Raw genomic sequence first — 22,049 nt, forward strand, 5'->3', positions numbered from 1 at the left:
GAAGAGCTTGACCAAGAAACCAAGGTTTGGGCACACACCGAATCCAGGTAAATCCCCTTCTCCACTGGCCAGGTTGGACGGGGCTTGGAGGAACCTGGGCTAGTGGAAGCCCACCTTGGCAGTGGGTGGCACTGGATAGGCTTTAAGGTCCCTTCCAACTCAACCATGCTGTGATTGCACGATTCTCTCCTTCGGGAAAACAAAGGGTCACTCACCCAGGAGCATCTGTTACTCACCTCCCCGGCCCCGCAGACCTGGCTGCCATCTCCAGCGAGAAGGAGGCTTAAGGAGGCTCCTCCTCAGGGAAGCTGGGCTTGGTGCACCCGTGTCCCAGGGAAGCTGAGGCAATGGTGAGGCCGCCCAAGGTGCCTTTGGGAAGGGACAGGAGGAAGCAGCTGGCTGCAAGGAGCGGGAAAGGAGCAGAAAGGCACAGCTCCATCCCCGGCATCGCTCCTCGGGCGCTGGAAACAATGGCAGAGACACCGCAGCAACAGCAGACACAGCCCTGCACCACCTCCCCTCTGAAACTGAGCTCCCCAAAACTTCCTGCCCTCACAAAAGCCTCCTGCAGCAGCACTTCAGCCCCCCGTGAGGAGCTGCACCTCCCACCTGCGCTGGACGTGCTGAGAGAAGAGACCCAGAGCTTTCCAATGAGACAGGTATTTATTTAGTTCAAGCACTAAGGATTTGTTCTCTTGTTGTTGTTGGTTCATATTATCAAACAGAGCTGAGGTACCAGTGACATTCCAACATGAAGAAAAGGAACCTTTTTTTCCCCTTACACAATTTCTTCAACTACTTTTATCAAGACAAAACGTGAGGCATGGAATAGCTGCATGATGGACTGTACAACAAGCAAGCCAGAGCAGGGAGGAGAAAAGAAACAGAGCCGAGACCTTCACTCAAAAAATCGCACAAAAATCAGCATTAAAAATCATCTGTTCCCATGGTTCCACTGGCCACATCCATGGAGTAAAATAAAATTAAAACCTGATGGATGGATGGATGGTGCAAAAGAAAAACAACAACAAAATAAAAGACCACAGTGCTGCTGTGCTCACCTTGGAAGCGTGCTTTCCCTGGAAAACTGGGACAAGGACAGGACTGAGCCCTGTGGTCAGGTTAAGCACAGGCTATCAGCAAGGACATGCACTGAACGTACCTGGCTGTGCTGAGCAGCCTCAGGGCATCGTCTGTGCTCCTGCAGCCCCCTGGCCGTGCTGAACACAGAGCTGTGGGAATGCTGCTCTCCAGACCTCTGTTTGCAGCGAGTTCTGGACAAACCTGCTCTCAGGTCTTCCAGGAAAAGCATCCAGGCTGCTGGTCCATCACAGCCCGTATGGGCTGAGCCAGCTCCTTAAATCCAGTGCTTAAAGCTCGGGATTGTGGGAAGCAGAGGGGGCTGGTTCTATCAGAAGCAAGGAAAAAAAAAAAAAAAAAAAAAAAAAAGGCATGTGCTCGTGGGGAACAGCCAAATGAGGACCAACAGAAGCTGCACGGAGAACCAAAGGAGAAAAAAGCAAACCAAAGCAAAGGAAGAAGCAGCAGGATGAAGCATTTCAGCACGGTTAAGAACAGTACAACAAAGGAAAAGCAGCCAGGTTTCCTTCCCCCAGAGAGTTTCTTTTAAATAAAGAATGATCCTTTGTCACATATCATTGATGTTTATTTCAAGACATGCCACGTCAAAAAAATTCGCCTTTAATATTGCATTAGAAAAGCACTTTTACATCTCGTTCTGCCTTTAAGTTATTGTTGTGCAGAGCTGCTAGAAACCCAGGGCAGGGCACGAGCCTGGCATTCACCTCAGGAATGAATAATTCCAACTCTTTTATGCCCACTTCCTGGGGAAAGTAGTGGTGAGGACGATTCCCTTCCTCTCCCCCAGGTGGTTATTTTAGATGGTAGAGAGAGGGGCAGAAGAGAACCAAGGAGGAGCCTGAATATTCCCTTGCAATTGTCCATTTAATTCGCAATCGCAACACAGACTCGAGAATTCCTTCCTGCACTGTAACTCGGCCAGAGTCGCCCAGCAAACAATGTATTTACAATTGTGTTTATTAACTTACACAGCAACTTCACAATGACTAGTAAAGATTAAAAGGGTGCACTTCTAGTGTGTTCCATTCCGTGTTTCTTGGGTAGCTACATCTCGCAACATCAGCAAAGCTCTACACAGATTCCTCAGCCAAAGGAAAACAACAAAATCAGCACTGAGAAGAGTAAAAAAAATTAAAGCCAAGAAATAAATATCAAAGAAAAAAAAGGTTAATTGTGAGCCTAATTCCATAGAAAACTAAATTACTAATTATTTAACCAAACTATACAGCTCTAGAGAACCAAACTAAACCAACTTGGAAGACTGAACATAAAAAAAAAAAAAAACAAACCTAAAAAATAAAGGCATAAATCTGCATAATCAGAAGTTGGTTTCCATCCTACTCAAGTCCCTCCCTTTCCATCTAAGATGTCTCAACTAAGATTCTGTAGGATCAAAGTAAACACCCCTTCCCCACCAACTTATGCCCACGCTCTGGAAAAGCGAGTGCCATTCCCCCTCTGCTGGGGCAGCCAGCTGCTCTTCCCTCTTTCTCCCAAATTTCCAAGGTATCAATCGGCTTTGGCAGCTTTTAGTGCCAGTCCTGTTTTCACTATTTCCCCTAAAAAAACAAAGAAGCAAAATGCTTTCTCCTCCAAACAGCTGAACTGTTACGGTCCCATCTCTCAGGCAGTAATAATTCATTTCATTGGCGTTCTACTTAAAAAGGAAAAAAAAAAAAAAAAAGTTCTGAAAATTCATTTTGCACTCCTTATTTCCCTGTTTCCTGCAAGTGTTTTGCTAATGCACATCCACCCCTTTCCTTCCCCCACCCAAATCCTCCAGAAGCCACTCATCCCAAAGAGCCCATCCTTGTTTCCCAGTAATGCTTCCTTGGAAATGTGTCCCCACTGCCTGGGCGAGAATTCCCAGCTCCAGCAGCCAGGAGTGTCAAACCCCTGCTAAGGCCAGGCTGGGTCTGGACACCAGGCAGACTCTGCTCAACACAATTAAGAGCTTGGGGTTAATTTGTGTTTAATTATCAAGGATAAGCCTTTAACCCTCGGCATCTGCCACCTCCCCCCGTGATTCCGCCTGCTGTCTACGCATTCCCAGTTTCTGAGAGAAATCCAATGGGTCAGATTTGCAAGCCTTCTTCTGCACATACATCTCATCTAGGTCCAATTCCAAACTTACTCAGTTGCCATCATTTCAAAGTGCAATATCATAACATATTAAAAAAGGAACAAATATTAAGAAATTGTACCTATTTTTTTTTTTGTTTGGATTTTTTTTTTTTTTGCTTTTGTTTTTTTTTAAAGTTATACCTAGAATACGGTGGAATATTTTGGCTTTTTTTTTTTTTCTTATAAATAATGAAGACACTGACATTTTGTTGGTGTGTGTGTGTGTGTGTGTGGGGTGTGCTTGTGAAGCTAAAGATCATCTCCACGAGACAGCCAGCGATGATGAACTGCGATACGTTATTACGGAAAGGGGAAGGTTCAAGCCAATATTCACACTGCAGTCAATGAAGAGGACAGGGAGGGAAAGCAGTGATGTTCTGGAGAAAGGTGGAAGCCACATGGTATTAGCAGGAACAGCCTCCTTCACTGACAGGCTGCTCTTGAGGCTTTTCCAGTTTTATGTCAATCACTGGAAGGAGGAAGTTAAGGCAAACGGATCTCCAACTCTGTTTCCCTACCAAGAGCAGGATTTTGAAAGGCATTTTCATGAAATACTCTGAAAGATCAGCTCTAAACCAAAGGTTTCTCACCTGCCCCTGCTGCCCTGGCACTGGCACAATAAAATTGCAGCAGAAGCAACGTCAGACCCCAATGTTTGTCTGTAACCAGTCTGCTCTTCCCAGCAATCCCACTGACCTCTTGCTGTGGGAATTAAAAGATGCATGGATACATTGAAGGGTCTAATGAAAGCTGCTGCAGAACCACAGAATCATTCACTGAGATCTTCAAGTCCACCTGCTCCCCCAGCACGGCCAAGGCCACCCCCATCTCATGTCCCCAAGTGCCACATCTACATGGCTATAAATCCCTCTGGGAATGGGGGCTCCACCACTTCCTGGGAACATTGCTCACCCCCAGAGCTCTGACCTTGTCAGCCCGACCTCCTCAGCAATCCGTGCTCAGTTCAACCTCTCCACTCCCCCCAGCAGCCAGCAAAGCCCTGCCACCAGCCTCAATTCCCCCTTCCAGTGACAGCTGATGTCCCACAAGGTCACTGCAGAGCTGGCTGCTCAGAACCTGCCTGTGATAAGCGACTCCCTCTGCAGCACTCCAATTCCCAGTGGATGCCCTACGGCTACAGCCTCACAGAGCCTTTCCCAGGAAGAGCTTTGAATGCTAATCCCCAGCTCAGAGCTGTTCACCACAAGTCTCCAGCATTCCCCTTATCAGAGAACACAGAGGCAAAGAGATCACACAGCTGGTGCTTCCAACTTATTTCTTTAGGGGGTTGAAGTTGCTTTTTAAAGAGGTTTGGAGAAAATAAACATGGAAATAGAAATACAAGACTGGCAATTCATCTCCCATGTTTGGTCCATTTGGCTGTTTAAAGCCTGAAGTGTGTTTAAGCTGGAGATGCTTGACATGAGCCCTGCCAGCTTCATCTCAGAGCCTGAGTGGGTCAAGATCCTTGAACCTTCCATGTTTTGCAAAAGTGCCCCCATTAATCCTAATGCAGCTGCCTGGGAGAGGATCCTATCCACTCCTGCTATCTGCAGGCTGCAGGAAGCCCAATTGCCAGTGCCTTAAATGCACTCCCATTTAGAGACCAGTGATCAAACTCTGTGCCACAGCCCCTGCCTGTGCACTCTACCTCCCCTATTAATAAAGATGGTTGCTCATTAACCTTTTGGGCACCTGCATAACAAAATTTCTGATGACTCAAGTCCCTATCACACAAAGCTTGTGCCTCAGCAGCTGCAACCCCCAGCTTCCCAAATCCTTTTTTTTCCCCATGCATCAAATACTCATGGAATTTCAGTGCCAGGCTTGCCCCACTCCCACAGTTCCTGGGACTTCCTTCCTCCAAGGCACAATTTCTCCTCTATTTACCAGCTCCATGATCCCTGCTGCAAGTAAAACCACCAGCCTTGGAAAAGCTGCTATTCTAAGCACACCCACCTGGCCAGGTCAGTGATTCCAGTGCAGCCACACTGTTTTCAAGCCTTTTCCATCCCTCATGGCACCTGCCTTCCCTTGGCTAAACTGATCCCATCAGTTTAGTCTTCTCCCTCCCACCACAGAGATGCTGCCTGGGGTCCAGGCTGTGACAGGCTGCCCTGGGAGCTTTATGGGATTTCCATCCTTAGCTATTCCCCCAAGTTTCTGTCAGTGTGACCTGGAGAAAGTGGCTCAACATGGGAGTCAGCCTTGCTTGGAGCAGGAGGGTCAGAAAAGGGGCCCTCAGAGGTCCCTTCCAGGACAATTTGGTTTTGGATTCTCTCAGTCAAATCTTCAAGAGCCTCAGAGGTTTTTGTTCAGACCTCTTTGCAGCTGTTTTCTCCCACCTTCCACACGTTCAAACACCAAGCAAAGAATCCTTTTGGATCACCATTCCTTCCCCTGCTGCCTCCACCCTCAACACTCCTGCTCCCAGCCTTCCAACCACCAATCCTCCTTCCTCAGCACTTCCAAGTTCCAAGGTTACTTGCCCCTATTCCCCCTCTTTCTGGGCTGTCCACGAGGGCTTCAGCAGATTCTCCTCGTCCAGGGTAATGCCTGGCACAGGCACAGAAAGGATACTGTCTTCTCTACTTTTGTCTTGTGTGCTTTCCATCCCAGGCAAGGCAGCTGCCACACGTCGGAAAAGCTGCAAAGAACCACAAAGGGAATAGATGAAAACAACAGCTCCCCCCGGCTGAGACAGTTCAAACAATGATTCAACACATCCCCCAGCACTATTTACACTGCTCAGCCCCAAAATCCTGACACCAAATATCACCTTTATTCCTACAAAAGGGCAAAGCACAGCTCTTGTTAGTGGAGATCAGCAAACCTCCTGCACCCTTCTCTGCAAATAGGATGGGTGGGATCCAGCATTTTACCTCACACCTGCCATGGATGTCCATGGACCCCAAGAACCTCCCCATGGCAGGTGGGAATTAGATTTTCCCACCTCTCCAGAGGATTACAGAGTAGCATGGACACGCTGATGAAGGCAAACAGAGCATCCAGGAGCCTGTCACCACATCAGCTGAGCTGACACACAGGGAAGAGTGTCAAAAAATGGGATGTATGGAAAGGATTTCTTCCAAGCCTCGCCCATCTGTGGCTCAGACTCCTATGAAACAGACAAAGGAACGCACCCAAACCTAATCCTCGTCTTTAGGTGCCCACACCACGGTTACCCTATGTGCACATTGGGGAATAAAGCAAGAACAAATGCATCCAAAGTCTTCTCACTTGAACACCACCTCCAGTTTCCCAGCAAGGTCTGAGCTCCAAACTCTCCTAACGGTTTTATTCCCCTTGAAGGAGCGAGATGGAATGGGACCCATTCCATTTGTCCCCGAGGTTCAGACCTGTCATTCCCACCACACAGCTTCTCCTCAGCCCTCTGGGTGAGGACCCCAGTGATGTATCAAGGCAGGAGAAGTCCCCTGCATTCAGCTGCCTGTCCCCCCTGCACAGGATGCTCTCCATCCCTCACGTGTGTTCCCACTGCATCCCCGGGGCCGCACGGGAGCCCTGCATGGCTGGTGTGGGTCTGACGTCAGGCCTGGCGTGTTCCATTCCTGCATGTTTTCCTGCCTCTCCTCAAATGACACAAAGCTAAACCACTTATTCCCAGTGACCCAGTTTCCACAGAAAACCCAGCCAAGCCACTGCCAGCCTGTTTACATCAGGATGTGGGTGCCCGAGCAGCCCTGCAGGTCCCTGCCCAAGGGTTTCCCCCACTTTGGCTCCCAGGGATGCTGGAGAGACAAGGAATATTTTGTTGGCCTGACAGCCCCCTCCAAGCTCACCATGAGCAAACCCCCATGTCCGTCTGGGATCTCTCTTGGCAGGAATCTGGCACACACACACTGGAAGCTGAGCCAAGGACAGGGGTCTGAGAAGCTGGAACTTGATGTAACTGCCTAACTTCAGCCAACAATTCCGAAGTGTTTCTGTGAACCTTTACCATTAACCTGGACCTTCCAGCCTCCCTCAAAACCTCAGGGAAATCTTCACAGGCCAAACAGGAAGTAACAAAATTCCAGATGTTAAACTCTACCTAAACGAACAGCAAGAATGCCCACACAGAGGAAAGGTGAGCAGTCCTTAAAAAATCCTCAGCTGATGGAACCAAATGGAATTTAAACTACACTGCTGACAGAAAGGCTGTTTAAAATACAGTAATCCTTTCTTTACATTAAGACCAGGAATAAAATGATGCTTTTAGCAGTATTTCTCCCCTAAATTATCAGACTAAAAATAGGAATTTGGCAACTAAGAAAAATCAACTTTATTTCTTATTAACCTTCTGCTTATCAGCCCCAGCATATGTGAATAAATCCAATTAGGGAAACTTCCTGATGGTTGGTAAGCAGCCTTCCCACAGGGCCCTCCGAGCTTCCTGGTGCTGTCAGCCCCGAGCCAGTGTGTGTCTGTACACACATGTACATGTTTAAATGTTTGTGCGAGTATAAAAACCCAAGTATTGATGAGCATCCAGGACTTTTTTTTCCAAGGCAGGAGCTAAATGCAGCAGCTGAAAGACTAAAAGCCACACAAACTCTTTCAGCGTTCAACTCTGCAATCTGCTTCCTGATAGAAACTCTGGAAAAAAGCCTCATCTCTCACCATCAGTTTCAAGTCATTTGCCAAGCTGTGCCTTTCCTGCTACTCCAGCCAATAAATCCCAACAGATCAGGGTCACAAAGGACTGTAACCACAAACCAGTTTTCAGCCACACTCCAGCAGCAATATGGAAAGGACAGGCGGATCACTGTCCAGATGGAAAAGCCAGGCAAGAAACCCGCTCCCCAACAGCAAGGCAAACAAAAATCTTCCCCTAATTCTCATTCTCTGCAACTCTGAGGATAATTCTTGCCTATCAGATGGATAAGAATCAGAAGACAGGAGAAAGAGCCCAGCTCTGCGTGAACAGGGTCACAGAGGGGCTGTGCTCAGAGAGCTGCTGCCGTGAGAAAGTTCTTCTGCCAAGGGCCACATTCATCCCCTGGCTCTTCCAGGGCCAGCGTGGAGTGTGCCAGGTACTGCTGGAGGGAGGAATTCAAGGGCTCTCCCCTCCCCTCTCTTTCTACAAGACAGCAAAATGAACCCTGACATATTCTGGGCATGAAATCCAAGGACTAACAATAAGATTCCCTGCAATACAGACTGCTGAGACAGAGCAGGAATTGCAAAGTCTTTTAAAGCTTATTCAGAGCTGACAGAATGAATCACAGACTGCAGTTCTCTGCATTAAAAGGAGCAAGTTATCTACTTCTCTTCTCCAGCTTAAGGCTCCCCTGGCAATCAGTCTTTGCAGGATCCAAATCCAATCTCTTCCCCTCTGCTGCATCAGTTTAACCCCACAATAACACTACCACCACTTTTATTCCCTAATATCCAACCATTTTTCCTTCAACACCCCCTGCCCAAAGCCATAAGGAACAGTAAGTGTGAAGGACCTTGGGGACTGCAAACAGCTCTGCAGTCACAAATCTAACAGCACCCAGCACTAAAGTGCCATCCTCAGAGCTCTCCCTTTTCCTGATACAGGGAATGGCAGGAAAAGCCTGGCAGCAGCACAGTCCCCTGTGCTTCTCTGCTGGTAGAAGATCCTGAAAATACTGGAAAAAACTGGAATAGCTGTTGTTGGGAGTACAGAGCATCTCACCTACTGGGATCTCAGCATAAAGCCAGGCCCTCTGGATCTGCAGGACAGCTGCATGGAGCACAGAGCTGGTGCAGTGCCCTTCCCTCTTATCCAAAAAGGATGACCCAGAAGCTAAAAGCAGCACCCAAGGACACAAGTCCCCTGGATTCCCACTGATTCCCACAGCCCTTCCCTCCCCAAGCAGGACAAGAAATTCAGCTGTTTCTGGATGAAAATTGTGTATGTAAATTGACACAGACAGTGATTGTTCTTCAGGATCAGAGTATATTGTGGAGAGCAGTTATCAGTTATGGGAAGGTCAAATTTGCATTCAGCTTATTAAGGATTTTACACAGGTTATGGGAAAGGGATCCATTCTGCAGTTGAACTCTCCCATTTCACTGGGAGAACATTTAGTGCTAAGTTGCTAAAATAAATTCACACTTTAATAGAGAAGCTGCAAGGAAACAGGGAACTACCTAAGCAGTGGTATTAAAAGTCTTTATCCTTTAATAATTGCTTAAACAACTACTTATTAAACTAATAAAAAGTGAGAGTTACAAATATTCTAGAATATAGAACACCTTTGAAATCCTTGAGCATTCCAGTCCACGCCTGCAACACATGGATCAAAACTTGTAAGAAAAAAATCCATTTTTAATCTTTTTTTAATATCCGCTCATGTATTTGCACACCATCATATCCTCAGGGTTCAAGCTGGCCCTGAAAGCCACAAGTCCCTCACAGGCTTAGCTACAGAACCTCTGAAAATATGGCAGGGCACAGAAACCCCCTCAAGGAAAGAAGCAGTGTAGAGCTCCATCATCATCATCATCATCACTCCTCTCAGTGAGGCAATTGCTTTCAGTGCACACCCCCCGGTCTAAGCACTCATTAAAGACTGCAGCACAGAATTCAAACCTTAATTACAAGGCAGGCTCTGTTGTGGCAGGATAATTGGGGGACCCTGGAAGCCAACATGTCCATGGTGGGTGATGCAGTGAAGCAGCTCTGAGTTAACACTGCTATAATTATCCCATTACACAGGGAATCATTTTGCTACTTAGAGACAAAGTCAAGGGACGTTTTAATAACAGACTCTTTAGTCCTGTCTAGAACATGAAGTAGTTTAGAATCCTATTTTATTACTCCTGGTACCTTCCTGCATAGAAACCATTTGTGGAACTACATATATAAAATATACATGGAATGTCATCCATACACACAGAATCCCTGATGGTTTCAGTGGGAAGGGACCTTGAAGCCCACCCGGTGCCACCCCTGCCATGGGCAGGGACACCTTCCACTGTCCCAGGTGCTCCAAGCCCCAGTGTCCAACCTGGCCTTGGACACTGCCAGGGATCCAGGGGCAGCCACAGCTGCTCTGGGCACCCTGTGCCAGGGCCTCCTCATCCTCACAGGGGGGGAATTCCTTCCTGATATCCCATTCATCCCTGCCCTCTGGCAGTGAGAAACCATTTCCTGTGTCCTGTCCCTCAAGCCTTGTCCCCAGTCCCTCTCCAGCTTTCCTAGAGCTCCTTGAAGCTCAGAGCTCTCTCCCTGGAGCCTTCTCCTCTCCAGGTGAGCACCCCCAGCTCTCCCAGCCTGGCTCCAGCCCTGGAGCAGCTCTGGCGTCTCCTCTGGACTCTCTCCATTAGCTCCAAATCCTTCTATTCTTAGGGGACAGGGAGCTGAACACAGCATTCCACACATGTGTGTTTGCTCTGCGGAGACACCCAGGAATTTATGTCTTCTCCAGGTTCAAATTTAAAGAGCCACAGCCCATCTCAGGACATAAACCCTCATTATTCTGCAGTCCCATCAGTTCAAAAGACCTTTCACTGCTTTCCCCAATTCAAAAGCAACTCATCATCTACTAGAAATAAATAGCTCTGGCTGTCCAGGAACATTTGCTGGCACTTCCAGTGCCTTCCAACAGAGCAGGAACAGCAGTTGCTGTGTCTCTCTGTGCACTGGAAGCATTTTAAGCCATCACGCTCCTCCTTCACCAGTTTGTTTCATTCACTGTAACAGAATCACGAACAGTCCTCAGACTTGTGCTTCCCCAACCTCGTGTCTGTCTTAGTCTAAATGGCAAATGTGGATTACCAAAACCTCAGGAAGGTGTGATTCTGTACTCACAAAGCTTCTTCCATAACTCCTCTGTTATCTAAGGGGAAGGAAGCCCCAAATCATGTGATGCAAGGTCAGAGATGCTTCAGAACCTCAGCCAACAATTCAGCTCGGAGGTGCTGCTTGCTGTGTGTGGACTACAATTCCCACTGGCTCACTTTGCCAAGGCTTCCCAAGATCCAGGGAAGTGCTCCTCCCACAAGGGAGTGTTAACAGCAGCCACTCACCTGTTTTACATTGTATCCTGCTTTTGCACTGGTTTCAATGAACATTACATTCAACTCTTTGGCTTTTCTTTCTCCTTCCTCGATGGACACTTGTCTGAGGAAGAAAAGAGAGTTAGAGGGAAAAAAACCCAAAACTGGACAAATACCTTAATTATTAAGATTTATTACACTTGAAAAAAAAAAAAAGGTTTTTTTCCTGCAGGGAATGTACAGCTGCTGTCAGGTATCACCACTTCACTTGCATGGCACACCAGACTCCCAAAGTAGAACTCAGCAGTCGAGAACAGCCAAGTGTTCAGCCCCAAACCCCTGTCCAGGAAGCTGTGCTTTTATGTCTGAACAATTAGCAATCACAATCCAGAAACAATCATCAAAACCAAACTGTTGTAACAAAGGTCCAAGTGTAACCATCTCATATGGGAGCAATTTTGTCCTGTTTTCCCCTGGATGTGTGTTCCACCCATCAAGCAGAACATTATTAAGAACAAATATTTGTAACCAGTTTATTCATTCACTGGTATGGGCTGTGGTCAACAATCCCTTCTCTCCTGACATCTTTACAAGATGGTGATGGTTTCTCAACTCATTCACAGAACTGTGATGGAAATTTGGCTTGGCCAAAACAAAGAGGGTTTAAAATTAAGACTTCTCAAGTCACAGCCATCTCCAGAAAAAAAAAATACATTTAAATACACTCCTTAAAACAAGAGCAAACAGCAGCAGAGTAGAGAACACAGCATTTGAAAGCTGGATTACTCCTCCATACCTCTTATCTGCTAGATCTGTTTTATTTCCCACCAGCATGATGATGACATCGCTGCCCCGTTCCGTTCTGACATCGTCGATCCACTTTGTGGTTTGCTGGAAGGAGTTTACATCTATCAGAGAACAGTGGAGAGGGTTATCACTGCAGGTGCCCCTCACAGCTCACCAGGAAATACACCTGGACTTGGAAAGAAAAGCTTCATATTCTGTGGAGTCGGTGGAAGAGGGTGATGAAGAATCAGTGAGTGAATCCCTGAATCTCCCCCACTAAAGGACACACAAACTCTGGCATTAATTTCACATGGGCAAGTGCTTCATTACAGGTGGGTTCTAAGCCAGGGAGGGAACTGAGTCCATCTAGAATTTGGTTTTGGCAGCACCTAAAATGCAAAGTCTTATCACTGTGTTTCAGTTGTTTTTTAGCTCAACAAACTATTTTCTACAGGGAGTGGGGATTAATTTCTGCACTCTACACTGCTCATGGCTTGTGCACCTACAGAGGCTCCTACAGTTCCACTGCTTCTCAAAATCCTCAATCCCAGCCTTGCATTTTGTACACTTGAATCAGTCACTTTTTATTTCTTCTAGGGAATCCCAGGGTTATACAACACAGCAGCAAACTCCCGTGGCACTGAACACTTGCCTTCAAAACAATTTCTAAATCTTTGCATAAAACCAGGAGCAGAAATTTAACCTCTTCGCAGGCACTTAATGCTACATATCCTTAAAAGCTGCAAGGTAAGAATTCCAGACTGCAGGGTGCTTGAGAAGTCGCATCCCACAGGGAAGAATGAGTTGGAGGGAAGCTGCCACAGAGCTCAGCATTTGCCAGTTAGTGACACAAAGAGCATCTGAGCAGCCAAAGTAGTTTCAGTACTTAAAAAGCGAGGGGGGCTCTGCAGCAGTTCTTGAAAAGTATTGATTTTTTTTTTTTTTTTTTAATGGCTTCAACTGCAAAGTAATATACTTTGTGTGCTAGACAGCCAAGACTTGATCACTTGCCAGTCTTAATTCTCTTTACTGCTTGGCAATATTGAATCTGCTGGGTCAGGAAAAAATTCAGAGTTCACAGCTAGCTTGTAATTTTAGCTCAGAGGAAAGTGCCATTTTTAACAATTAGAGCTTTTCTAGGTAAAGCCCCTATTCCTGGCTGTAATCTTCTAGTACTTATAAATCAAAGGACAAGAACTTATGCATTTGTGTAGAATTAGGCCATTGTTCTCAGTCAATTCTGGTTTAGAGATGAAATTGTCTGAAGGTTTAGTTCCCCTAAAACAGAATTTCTGCTCTTTGCCAATGCAGGAACTGTTAAGTTAAGGGGTGTCTGGACTGAGGGGAGGGACAGAAGGTGCAGGGCTGAAGAAGCACTAATATTTTAGTTGACAAAAATGTACATACCTTAGTAAGAAATGAAAGAGCAATTGTTAAAGGGGAAGGGCTTAGTGCTAAGTTTTACATCTTGCAGCATGTGAGAGTGGCTGATTCCAAGGAAAATGTGATGTTAATGCGTTCTCCCCACCAGCCCGTGCCCAGATTTCATTTGGTGGGGGAGGGTGAATGAAGTGGAGCAAGCTACAAAAGTCTGAGAATTTGAGAATTCAGATACCCATGGACACAAAGACCAAAAGTCACAAGTGATGTTATGACCAAAAGGCAGATGGAAGAGTGCAACGAGAGCAGGCAGGACTCAAGAACTGAAGAAAACGGGATAGGGAAGGGTTAAAATTATATTTGTGAGACAGTTGATACATTACAACAGCAGCAAACACGGGGCTCGTGTGAAACAAGCAAAGAAACCACGTTTTTGTCATGCCAGGATGAAGCCCAAGCAGATGACTGTGAGAGGACATGCAAAGCTAAGCTAGAGGATGAAAAGGGCAGAGTATTAGAAATGCAGAATTCCCCCCACTCACTTGTGATATCATAAACAACAACTGCAACAGTGGAGTCACGAATGTAGCTAGGAATCAAGCTCCTGAACCGCTCTTGACCTGCTGTGTCCCATAATTGCAACCGTACCTAACAAAATCAGTCAAACAAGCAAGAAAAGTAAGAAAAAAAAGGTCAAACCCAGTGCAAAATACCTACTTGTGATATCGTAAACTACTACAGCAGCAGCAGAGTCACGGATGTAACTGGGAATGAGGCTACGGAAACGTTCCTGACCCGCAGTATCCCACAGCTGCAACCTGATCTGTGGGTGGGAGAAAATTAAAAAAGCCAAACTGCCACTAAAAAATAAAAGAGTAAAGAAATGTTTTACTTTTTTTTTTTTTTTTTCTCTCAAAAAAATACTAAATAAAAAGGATAAAGTCATGCAGGAGGTGCCTGGGGACTGGGAGCAGCAGGACACTGTCTCCTTATGGCAATTTCTCCCAAGGGGTAATAGCAGCCAAACTGGGGGGACGGGGTGCAGCTTCCCAAAAAATGCTTCCATTCCGAAAGGGGAGGAGTGGAATGGCTCAGCTTCCAAACTGAGAAGATCAACAAGAAAGCTACAGCTGAAGTGATGGAATCATCATCCCTGGAAATGTTCAGAAGTGTATGGATGTGGCACTTGGGGACACGGGTTAGTGGTGGCCTTGGCAGTGCTGGGGAATGGTTGGACTTGATCTTGGAGGGCTTTTCCAACCTCAGTGATTCTGGGAAATGTTCACCTGCAGTTCTCCCTACACAAGAGATTCATGCTCTGCTCTCCTTCCTCAGGACTCACATAGGTAAACTCCAGCAGCATGAAGGACAGCTGCTGGTGGAAAAGCTGGAAAAACTACTCATGTCAGTTTTTCAAGGATAAAAAAATGCTCATTATAACTCTAAACTGCAAAGTAACATGCACAGAGAGGCTGAATGGCTCTTACCAGCAAGGTTCTGGAAGAAAAGGCAAGACATACTAAAAGCAACACGTATGGCAAGGTGTGCAAGAGCCAGTTTGGCCATGGAAAGCACATCTCATCCCTCAAGCACTTCCCATGCAATCCCATTTATTGGGGGCTTATCCAATCCCATTTATTCGGAGTTTATCCAGTACCACAAGCTTCAGCAGCACTGCAGTTTTGCTTCTGCAAATAGCTCAACTGAGGCTCAATTTCTTAATTAAGAATCTGAGCTCATGTTAAACCACAGCTTTGCTTGCACAGAGCAGTGATTTCACTTGATGAGCTAAAACTGCACCAAGCAAGGAAACGAGTCTCATTTGTGAGCTCAGAGGCCACCTTGTTTTTAAACAAGGAATAATAACAAGATGGAGCCAGCTATTAACTGGCCACATCTGGCCATTTGTATTTTACCCTTCTGTCTTGTGGCATCAAAAGCTGAAGGGATTAAGCATGGCTCCCCTTTCTCCAAACTCCCACCATCATTCACCTCTCAAATTACCTGTACCATCTCTTTCTTCCCAGAGCATGGCACTGAAGCACCTTGTGCCACTCCCAAACTGCACCTGAGAGCCCTGCACACATGACCCAAATGATGATTTCCCATTGCTCACTGCTATGTCTCCACAGCACTTGTCTGCCTGGAAGCAGCTGGGAGATGAAGGCTCAGCCTGTGCTTCTGAGTGATCTCACAAGTGTGGGCTGCACAAAACCAGATGCTGGTCCTCATTCCTACTGTTCACAGAGAAAAGTAACAAAATCTTACTCACTGTTCGATCCTCCAAGTACATGGTTTTCGATAAGAAGTCAATGCCAATTGTTGCCTGTAAAGAGATGAGAAAACCAAGAGCTCTTACAAAAATGTCACAATACCTGCAGTGATTTTTCAGGGGAGAAGCAGCAGCTGCAAGAAAAACGGGCTGGGTTTCTTATTTTTAAGATATAGCTTGATTCAATAAGCAACTTGTTTAATATATCCATGACCAGAACAATTTCTTAAAGCACAAAACACAACTTCAGTTCATGCATATTGACAGTTTAATCTAGACATTTATTTGGGTAGAAGCAGGGATTTCTGTGCCTGTGACAAACTGGTGTCCCCCAGTTCAACCAGGATATGTGGACACACTGTCTTCTTCCCAACTGCCAAGTATCTCCATGGATCTTCACTTTTCCAGGCAGATTAAGGCAGACACCTACATGATCCCTAACAACCACTAAAGCTTGGTTCACCCTAAAGCAGCATAGCTGCACCCCAACTTCCCAACACCAGTGGGAGCTTCCTGGGGAACACCTTAATGGCAGTGGGAAGCCATTCCCCTGTGTCCTGTCCCTCCATGCCTTGTCCCCAGTCCCTCTCCAGCTCTCCTGGAGATCCTTTAGGCATTGGAAGGAGAGCTCTGAGCTCTCCCTGGAGCCTTCTCCTCTCCCAGCCTGTCCTCACACAACACAGGGAAGTAGCACTATCAATGGGTGCTCCAGCAAGTTCTATACACAAGACTTTTACTAAAATAGATATTGTACAATAATGTATGATATGTAATTTGGGCCACAGCACAAAGGAAATCATTCCCACCATGTCCATGGATGGAAACCACTCTTGGCAAAATAAACCTCCAATCACAAGGTTTTATTCCAGGTGTTTGGGTTTCTAACACAGTACAGCAAGTTCTTACTGATAAAGCAGAGGGACACAGCTGAGTTCCTCTCATCCAGCAGAGAGCAAAAGGAATCCAATGCACAGCACGGATTTTATTAAATGGCAGCTTTCTATTTTTAACAGCTGAACATAAAAACCCCATGTTCAAATGATAGGTTTCAGAAAAATATGCATTCAAAATCTGCCAGAAACATCCAGAACAAGCAGATCGTCCCTGAACTCACCTCCCGCTCCAGTTACCCATGATCAGGGTGTGATGTGCACTAGCATTAAATACTGGCCTCTCAGGGGTCTCTAGAGAATCCTGGGCATCCAAAAATGTCTGTTTGGGGTTGACACCAACAAGCAGTGTGATTTTGGCTAAATTCCTGGAGCTTTTGTGACTGATTCCTTCTTCCAGCTACAGCACAATAGGAGGTATGGCCCCACCTCAGTCACAACTGCAGGAAAATCAAGGGGGTTTGGATCAATGGCTCTAACCCAAGCCCACTAACACCCAAACTGGGCAGGCAGCTCTGAAGCCTAAATCCAATTTATCTTGGAAGTCCTTAGGATTTCTCACTGTTCTAAGTGCCACTCACTGATTTTGCAATCATTTTAATGTATTACATCAGACCACCTTTCCATGGTGACACATGTATCATCCTAAAGCACATTGGCTCAAACCTCCTGCAGGAAGAACTGGGACACAAACTCAGTAAGGCAAAGGAGCAGTCCTAAATGAAAAATATTGAGGGGGGGGGGGAAAAAATCCCATCTGAAATAAAAGAACTGCCTTCAATGTCCATGTAAACACAGTGGGAGCAGTCTGTGAGGATGCTGGCTGCCTTGGGAGCAGTGATGTGCACTCCACACATGGGCAAGCATGGCTCTTCCCTCAGCTCAGGGGGAACTTCCCAACTCCTTCTTCCTGCAGCACCAAGGAGGAATTACTGAAGGAGGCAGGAGGGAAATCTCTGAATTCAGTGAGATCCTTGGGTAGACACCAAGGAATAGGAGAATCACAATGTTTTCCATTTTTTTTCCCTTTTTTCTATTAAGTCCTCCTCCCACCCTCCTAAAAAAACCTTTCCAGGCATCAGGGAACAGATTTTTCCCAGTTTCATGTATCCAGAACATCACCAACTCTAACCAAGTCATGAAACATGTGCTGCTTGGAGGAGACACGTCAGGAAACTGAAGTACTTTTATATCTCACCACATTTGGAGCTCATGCTAAATTCTGGGAGTGAGCAACACTGTTCTCCTGGACTGCAAAGTGCTAGTTTGTAGAACTGTTTTCTAAACATCCTAAATTTTTCCTTTTTTTTTTTTTTTTTTTTAACACTCGGTATTATTTTCCAGCTTGTTCTTTAAAATAGCTGGGTACTTGTTATGCTATCCACACACAGGGATTAGATCTGTGATGGTCTGGTAGAAAATGGTGGGGAAAAAAAACCCTGACAGACTTAACAGCTGCTATTCCCTGGCTATGCCTTGGATATTTCTTTAGAAACACAGCTCATCCTGCTGCAAAATCCAACCCAGAAGTGCCACTCTGGCAGGTGGTAAAATTAAGATTTCACAATTGGGAATTCCATGGTCAGTGCCCAACTTGTCTGGAATGATTTTTCCTGCAATGGAAGACACGGCAGCAGAAGAGTCTTAACACAAGATAAAAATATGGATTAATTTACCTGGTAGGTGTTGTCAAAGCTGTCATACATGAACCTGGTGATCAAGGAAGTCTTCCCAACTAAAAGAAGAAAAAACAAAACAAAACATGGATTCAAGGACCAATTTCAGAGCAAGTTTTAAGCATGTGATTTAAAAAAGGTTTACTGTGTCCAACAGATACACAGTGTGTACTTAAACTTGCTGCAAGGACAGGAGCAGTTATTTGACTTGACAATTGTAAAGTCACTTTTTTTCCTGTATCATTCCCAATCATCAGTTTTACTCTTAAATATTTGTAATTTGAGATGAAAATGACTTTCATTGCTCTGTTTTCTACCAAGTCATTCAGTAATTTTAGTTGAACTGAATGACTTTAACAGCCTCCGTAACTAATTATTAGCAACAAAAAGCTTTTTTCAGTCATAAAACATGGGGATTAATCACTTTCAGACCCCATCATCCTCAAAACACTTATTTTCTACTCTTTTAAGACCAACAACAGAGCAGAGCTGGGCCAAAGCCTAACTCATAATTTATAGGCTTTTTCCTTCTCCTACATTTTCACAAGACACACGGGAACTGGAACATCTCCAGCTGCCTCATTTTGATGTGTATAAATCCTCTGAATTGTAGGCCAGTTATCTAGGAAGCAACTGAAGTTACTCAGGGCTGTTTCACCTCCCAGTGTTTTTTCCAAGCTCCTTGCAGCTGGAATTTGCCATCTGCCAATGGCAGAGGAGAGGAACTGTGTGTCTTGTGTTGGACACCAAGCACTGTGTGTGCAGATAAAAGGTAAGAAGGAGTGCTTGGGGCAGAGCTTGTGCTCTCCAAGCAATATTCCAAGGATTTCAGCTTTTTGCCAGGGTGACCACCCAGTGAATATGGAAATTAAAGGCAAGATTAAGGTCCCTTCCAACCCAAACCATTCTATGATTTCTGGGGTGAGTTTTGGGGAGGGGGTTGTTTGTTTTACATCTTAACATAAGAGTGGCACAAAATCTCCAGTATCCCAATTAAGCAGCATTTTCATCTTCAGTCAACTCTGAAAAGGGGCTAAACAAACAGGAACCCAGCAGAGATGAGATTTTCCCAAGTCAATATCTGAATTCCCATGTGAATTTCTAATGTATTCTGCTCTGGAGGCAGAATCAGGTTTCCCACAAAGTTAAAAAGCTGCCTTCACAAAGGTAGAGCAAATACTCCCTTCACTGAGCAGGTTTTTGGAAGCAGCACATCCCAGATGGGAATGATTCCTGAATCCCTGACTCAGGTTTGTCCCACGGATGTGCTGAAAGGCTCGAGATGGTGCAGGACAAACAGCCACGAGCTGCTGTGAGGGGAGGAGGGATTTATTCCAGACTCAGTGACAGGGATTCATTGCAGACCCAGTGACAATCCTCAGGAGACACAGGCAAACCAAATCCCTTCCCACTGCAGCACAGAATCGCAGGAATTGATTTGCAGCATCACAAACAAGCTGGTTTTCCTCACATGGCCACTGATGCAAACAGCCACATTTAACTCTTCATGGGACCAATCTCCCCCAGGAAATTATTTGCTTTGGTAACTCGTGACCCTTGAAGGACAATGAAGCGTTCCAGAAATGTTTTCCCTTCTAAGTGACATGTCTTGGACAAGATGTGTCCACAAATCAAAAGATGAAAATATTCTGTTTACTCCTGGAGCCTCCCTAACCTACCTTCACTCATTTCACAAAAAGAGGAGGGAAACAAGGCACTGCTTGGTTTGTTTATATTTAAATATCTGCCTCAACCAACATTTGGAGAGAGCATCCTAATGGACTTAGTTCCAAGACATTTCTTCTCTGAACAGACCCAGGTTTATGTTGACAGGCACCAGATCAAGATGGTATTAACACCAACTGCTCACAGTTTTAATTCCATGAATACTGAGGCATTGCTGTTCCTCCTTCTAAAAAACCCAAACTGACTCATTTTAGAAATCCTGGCAGGAATGAAAGCCCACAGTTCCCACTGTATCTCTAATTTCTGTTCTGCCTTGCTGCCCGTATGTTTCTCGAATTCCCAGAAGGCATTAATTTGGGAGTGATTGCAAGCAAAGGGAGAAGACATTCAGAATTCAAATTCATCTTGGAAAATGCCAAAATTATCTCAGCAGGGAGAAGCAGAACAAGGTAATACAGAGACAAGAACAATCAGCTGCTTTAAATCCAGATGGGAAACAACTGAATAAGTAATCCGGGTGTTAGAGCCCAAGGAACAGATAAGACACTCAAGACTTCAGCTTTGTTTCATTTAGATGTTGGTTTGGCTTTTTTTTTTTTAATCTAGTGAGTTAATTTAATCTCTTGGAAAAATTTCCACACACAAGTACATCCAGGGCAGCATTAGTCAGCAATGCAATATCCTTTAGGCCAAAATATTCCTGGTATGCTGCTGGAACAATTCCAAGAAAAAGGTCAATATCACATCCTTGGAGGGACAGAGGTGGGGGAGGAAATGCTGGGAATGGGATTTGCCTTGGCTGGACACACTGACAGCTCTGCTACAGGAAGCAAGGGAAAGTCTCAAACAATTCAGGAGCTGAGAAGGAAACTTTTTGGACAAAAAAAAAAAGCAGCTTGCAGAGTTCACAGCAAGCAGCTGAAAGGTGAGGGGAAGAAGTGACTTACTGCTCAAGAAAAGTTGTCTCCAGCCACTTTTTCCTCTGTAGATCAAGATCTAACAGCTAAAAGCTGAGTCCAACCACAATCCGAGCAGGAAGGGGACAGAACTGGGAAACTGAGGCAATTAAACCTCAAAATAACTTATTCAGCTGGGCAGTGGATTCTCCTCCCTTCCTTGGCATGCAGAGCTATCAGATGTCATTTCACTCTAGGAATTTACATTCAAGGCATGCAAGAATCTTTTGAAGACGGAGGGAAAACAAGTAAATAAGTGATGAACCGAAGAAACCATTTGTTTTAACACCTAACCTGGACGTTTTTCTGCCATTAAGAGATTGAACAATGGCTTCACCAGATGAATTCTTGGCTCCTTCCAACTTTCCATCCAAAAAAAAAAACTCCACATCAAATACCTCCTAATCATGCAGTTATGCCTCAGACACCCCTGCTCAAGTGATTACTGTGATTATTAAATCCTAGAAGGTTTTGGGTTGGAAGGAAACTTGAAGACCATCTCATTCCAACCTCCTGCCATGGGCAGGGACACCTTCCACTATCCCAGGGTGCTCCAAGCCCCATCCAACCTGGCCTTGGACACTGCCAGGCCAGGGGCAGCCACAGCTTCTCTGGGCAACCTGTGCCAGGGTCTCTCCACCCTCACAGGGAACAAATCTTCCCCAATATCCCATCCATCCCTGCCCTCTGGCAGTGGAAACCATTCCCTGTGCCTGGTCCCCAGTCCCTCTCCAGCTCTCTTGGAGCCCCTTTAGGTGCTGGCAGGGGCTCTGAGCTCTCCCTGGAGCCTTCTCCTCTCAAAGTGAACACCCCCAGCTCTCCCAGCCTGGCTCCAGCCCTGAGAGCACCTTCTATCATCTCATTATCAAGGTACACTTCCGAAGGGGTCCAGCTCCAACAAGAATTTTTAAGCTCAGATGGTTTCCTTTGCTGGATCAGCTCTGCAAGAATCTGGACCTGGTGGCTCCCATCATGAACTGGCTGCTCACCCCATCCACATAAATCCTGGAGGGCTGCAGTGTTTTCATATGCTCTGGGAAAAGAAGAAGTTGGCTGTTGTGCTGTATAAAATTAGGAAACTCCTAAAAGGAAAGGCTTGATCACTGGTTCAGCACAGAAACCAGCAGATGCCCAAACGCCAACACCCTCCTGAATCAGCAAGTGAATCGTGGCAGCAAAAAGCCAAGTGCCAAACATGACTGAG

The 22,049-nt window shown here is 45.7% G+C and overlaps 1 protein-coding gene across 2 annotated transcripts in view; it reads right to left on the reverse strand.

Moving 5' to 3' along the window:
* Positions 1-644: 644 nt before the first annotated feature.
* RAB6A (RAB6A, member RAS oncogene family) overlaps positions 645-22,049 on the reverse strand; it is a 42,867-nt gene continuing 21,462 nt past the window's right edge. The window contains exons 2-8 of one of the 2 annotated variants that reach the window (XM_014888724.2): positions 18,204-18,262; positions 15,638-15,691; positions 13,908-14,013; positions 11,996-12,107; positions 11,230-11,323; positions 5,806-5,872; positions 645-3,694 (exon numbers count right to left, since the gene is read on the reverse strand). In XM_014888724.2, coding sequence (XP_014744210.1) covers positions 3,630-3,694; positions 5,806-5,872; positions 11,230-11,323; positions 11,996-12,107; positions 13,908-14,013; positions 15,638-15,691; positions 18,204-18,262 — 557 coding nt within the window. In that variant the 3' untranslated portion in view covers positions 645-3,629. Of the gene's footprint in view, positions 3,695-5,805; positions 5,873-11,229; positions 11,324-11,995; positions 12,108-13,907; positions 14,014-14,082; positions 14,189-15,637; positions 15,692-18,203; positions 18,263-22,049 lie in introns of both variants that reach the window. The other variant, XM_014888723.2, reaches the window with a different exon arrangement.

The sequence above is a fragment of the Sturnus vulgaris genome, chromosome 2, assembly GCF_052056855.1.
Source record: "Sturnus vulgaris isolate bStuVul1 chromosome 2, bStuVul1.hap1, whole genome shotgun sequence".
Classification (NCBI taxonomy): Eukaryota; Metazoa; Chordata; class Aves; order Passeriformes; family Sturnidae; genus Sturnus; species Sturnus vulgaris.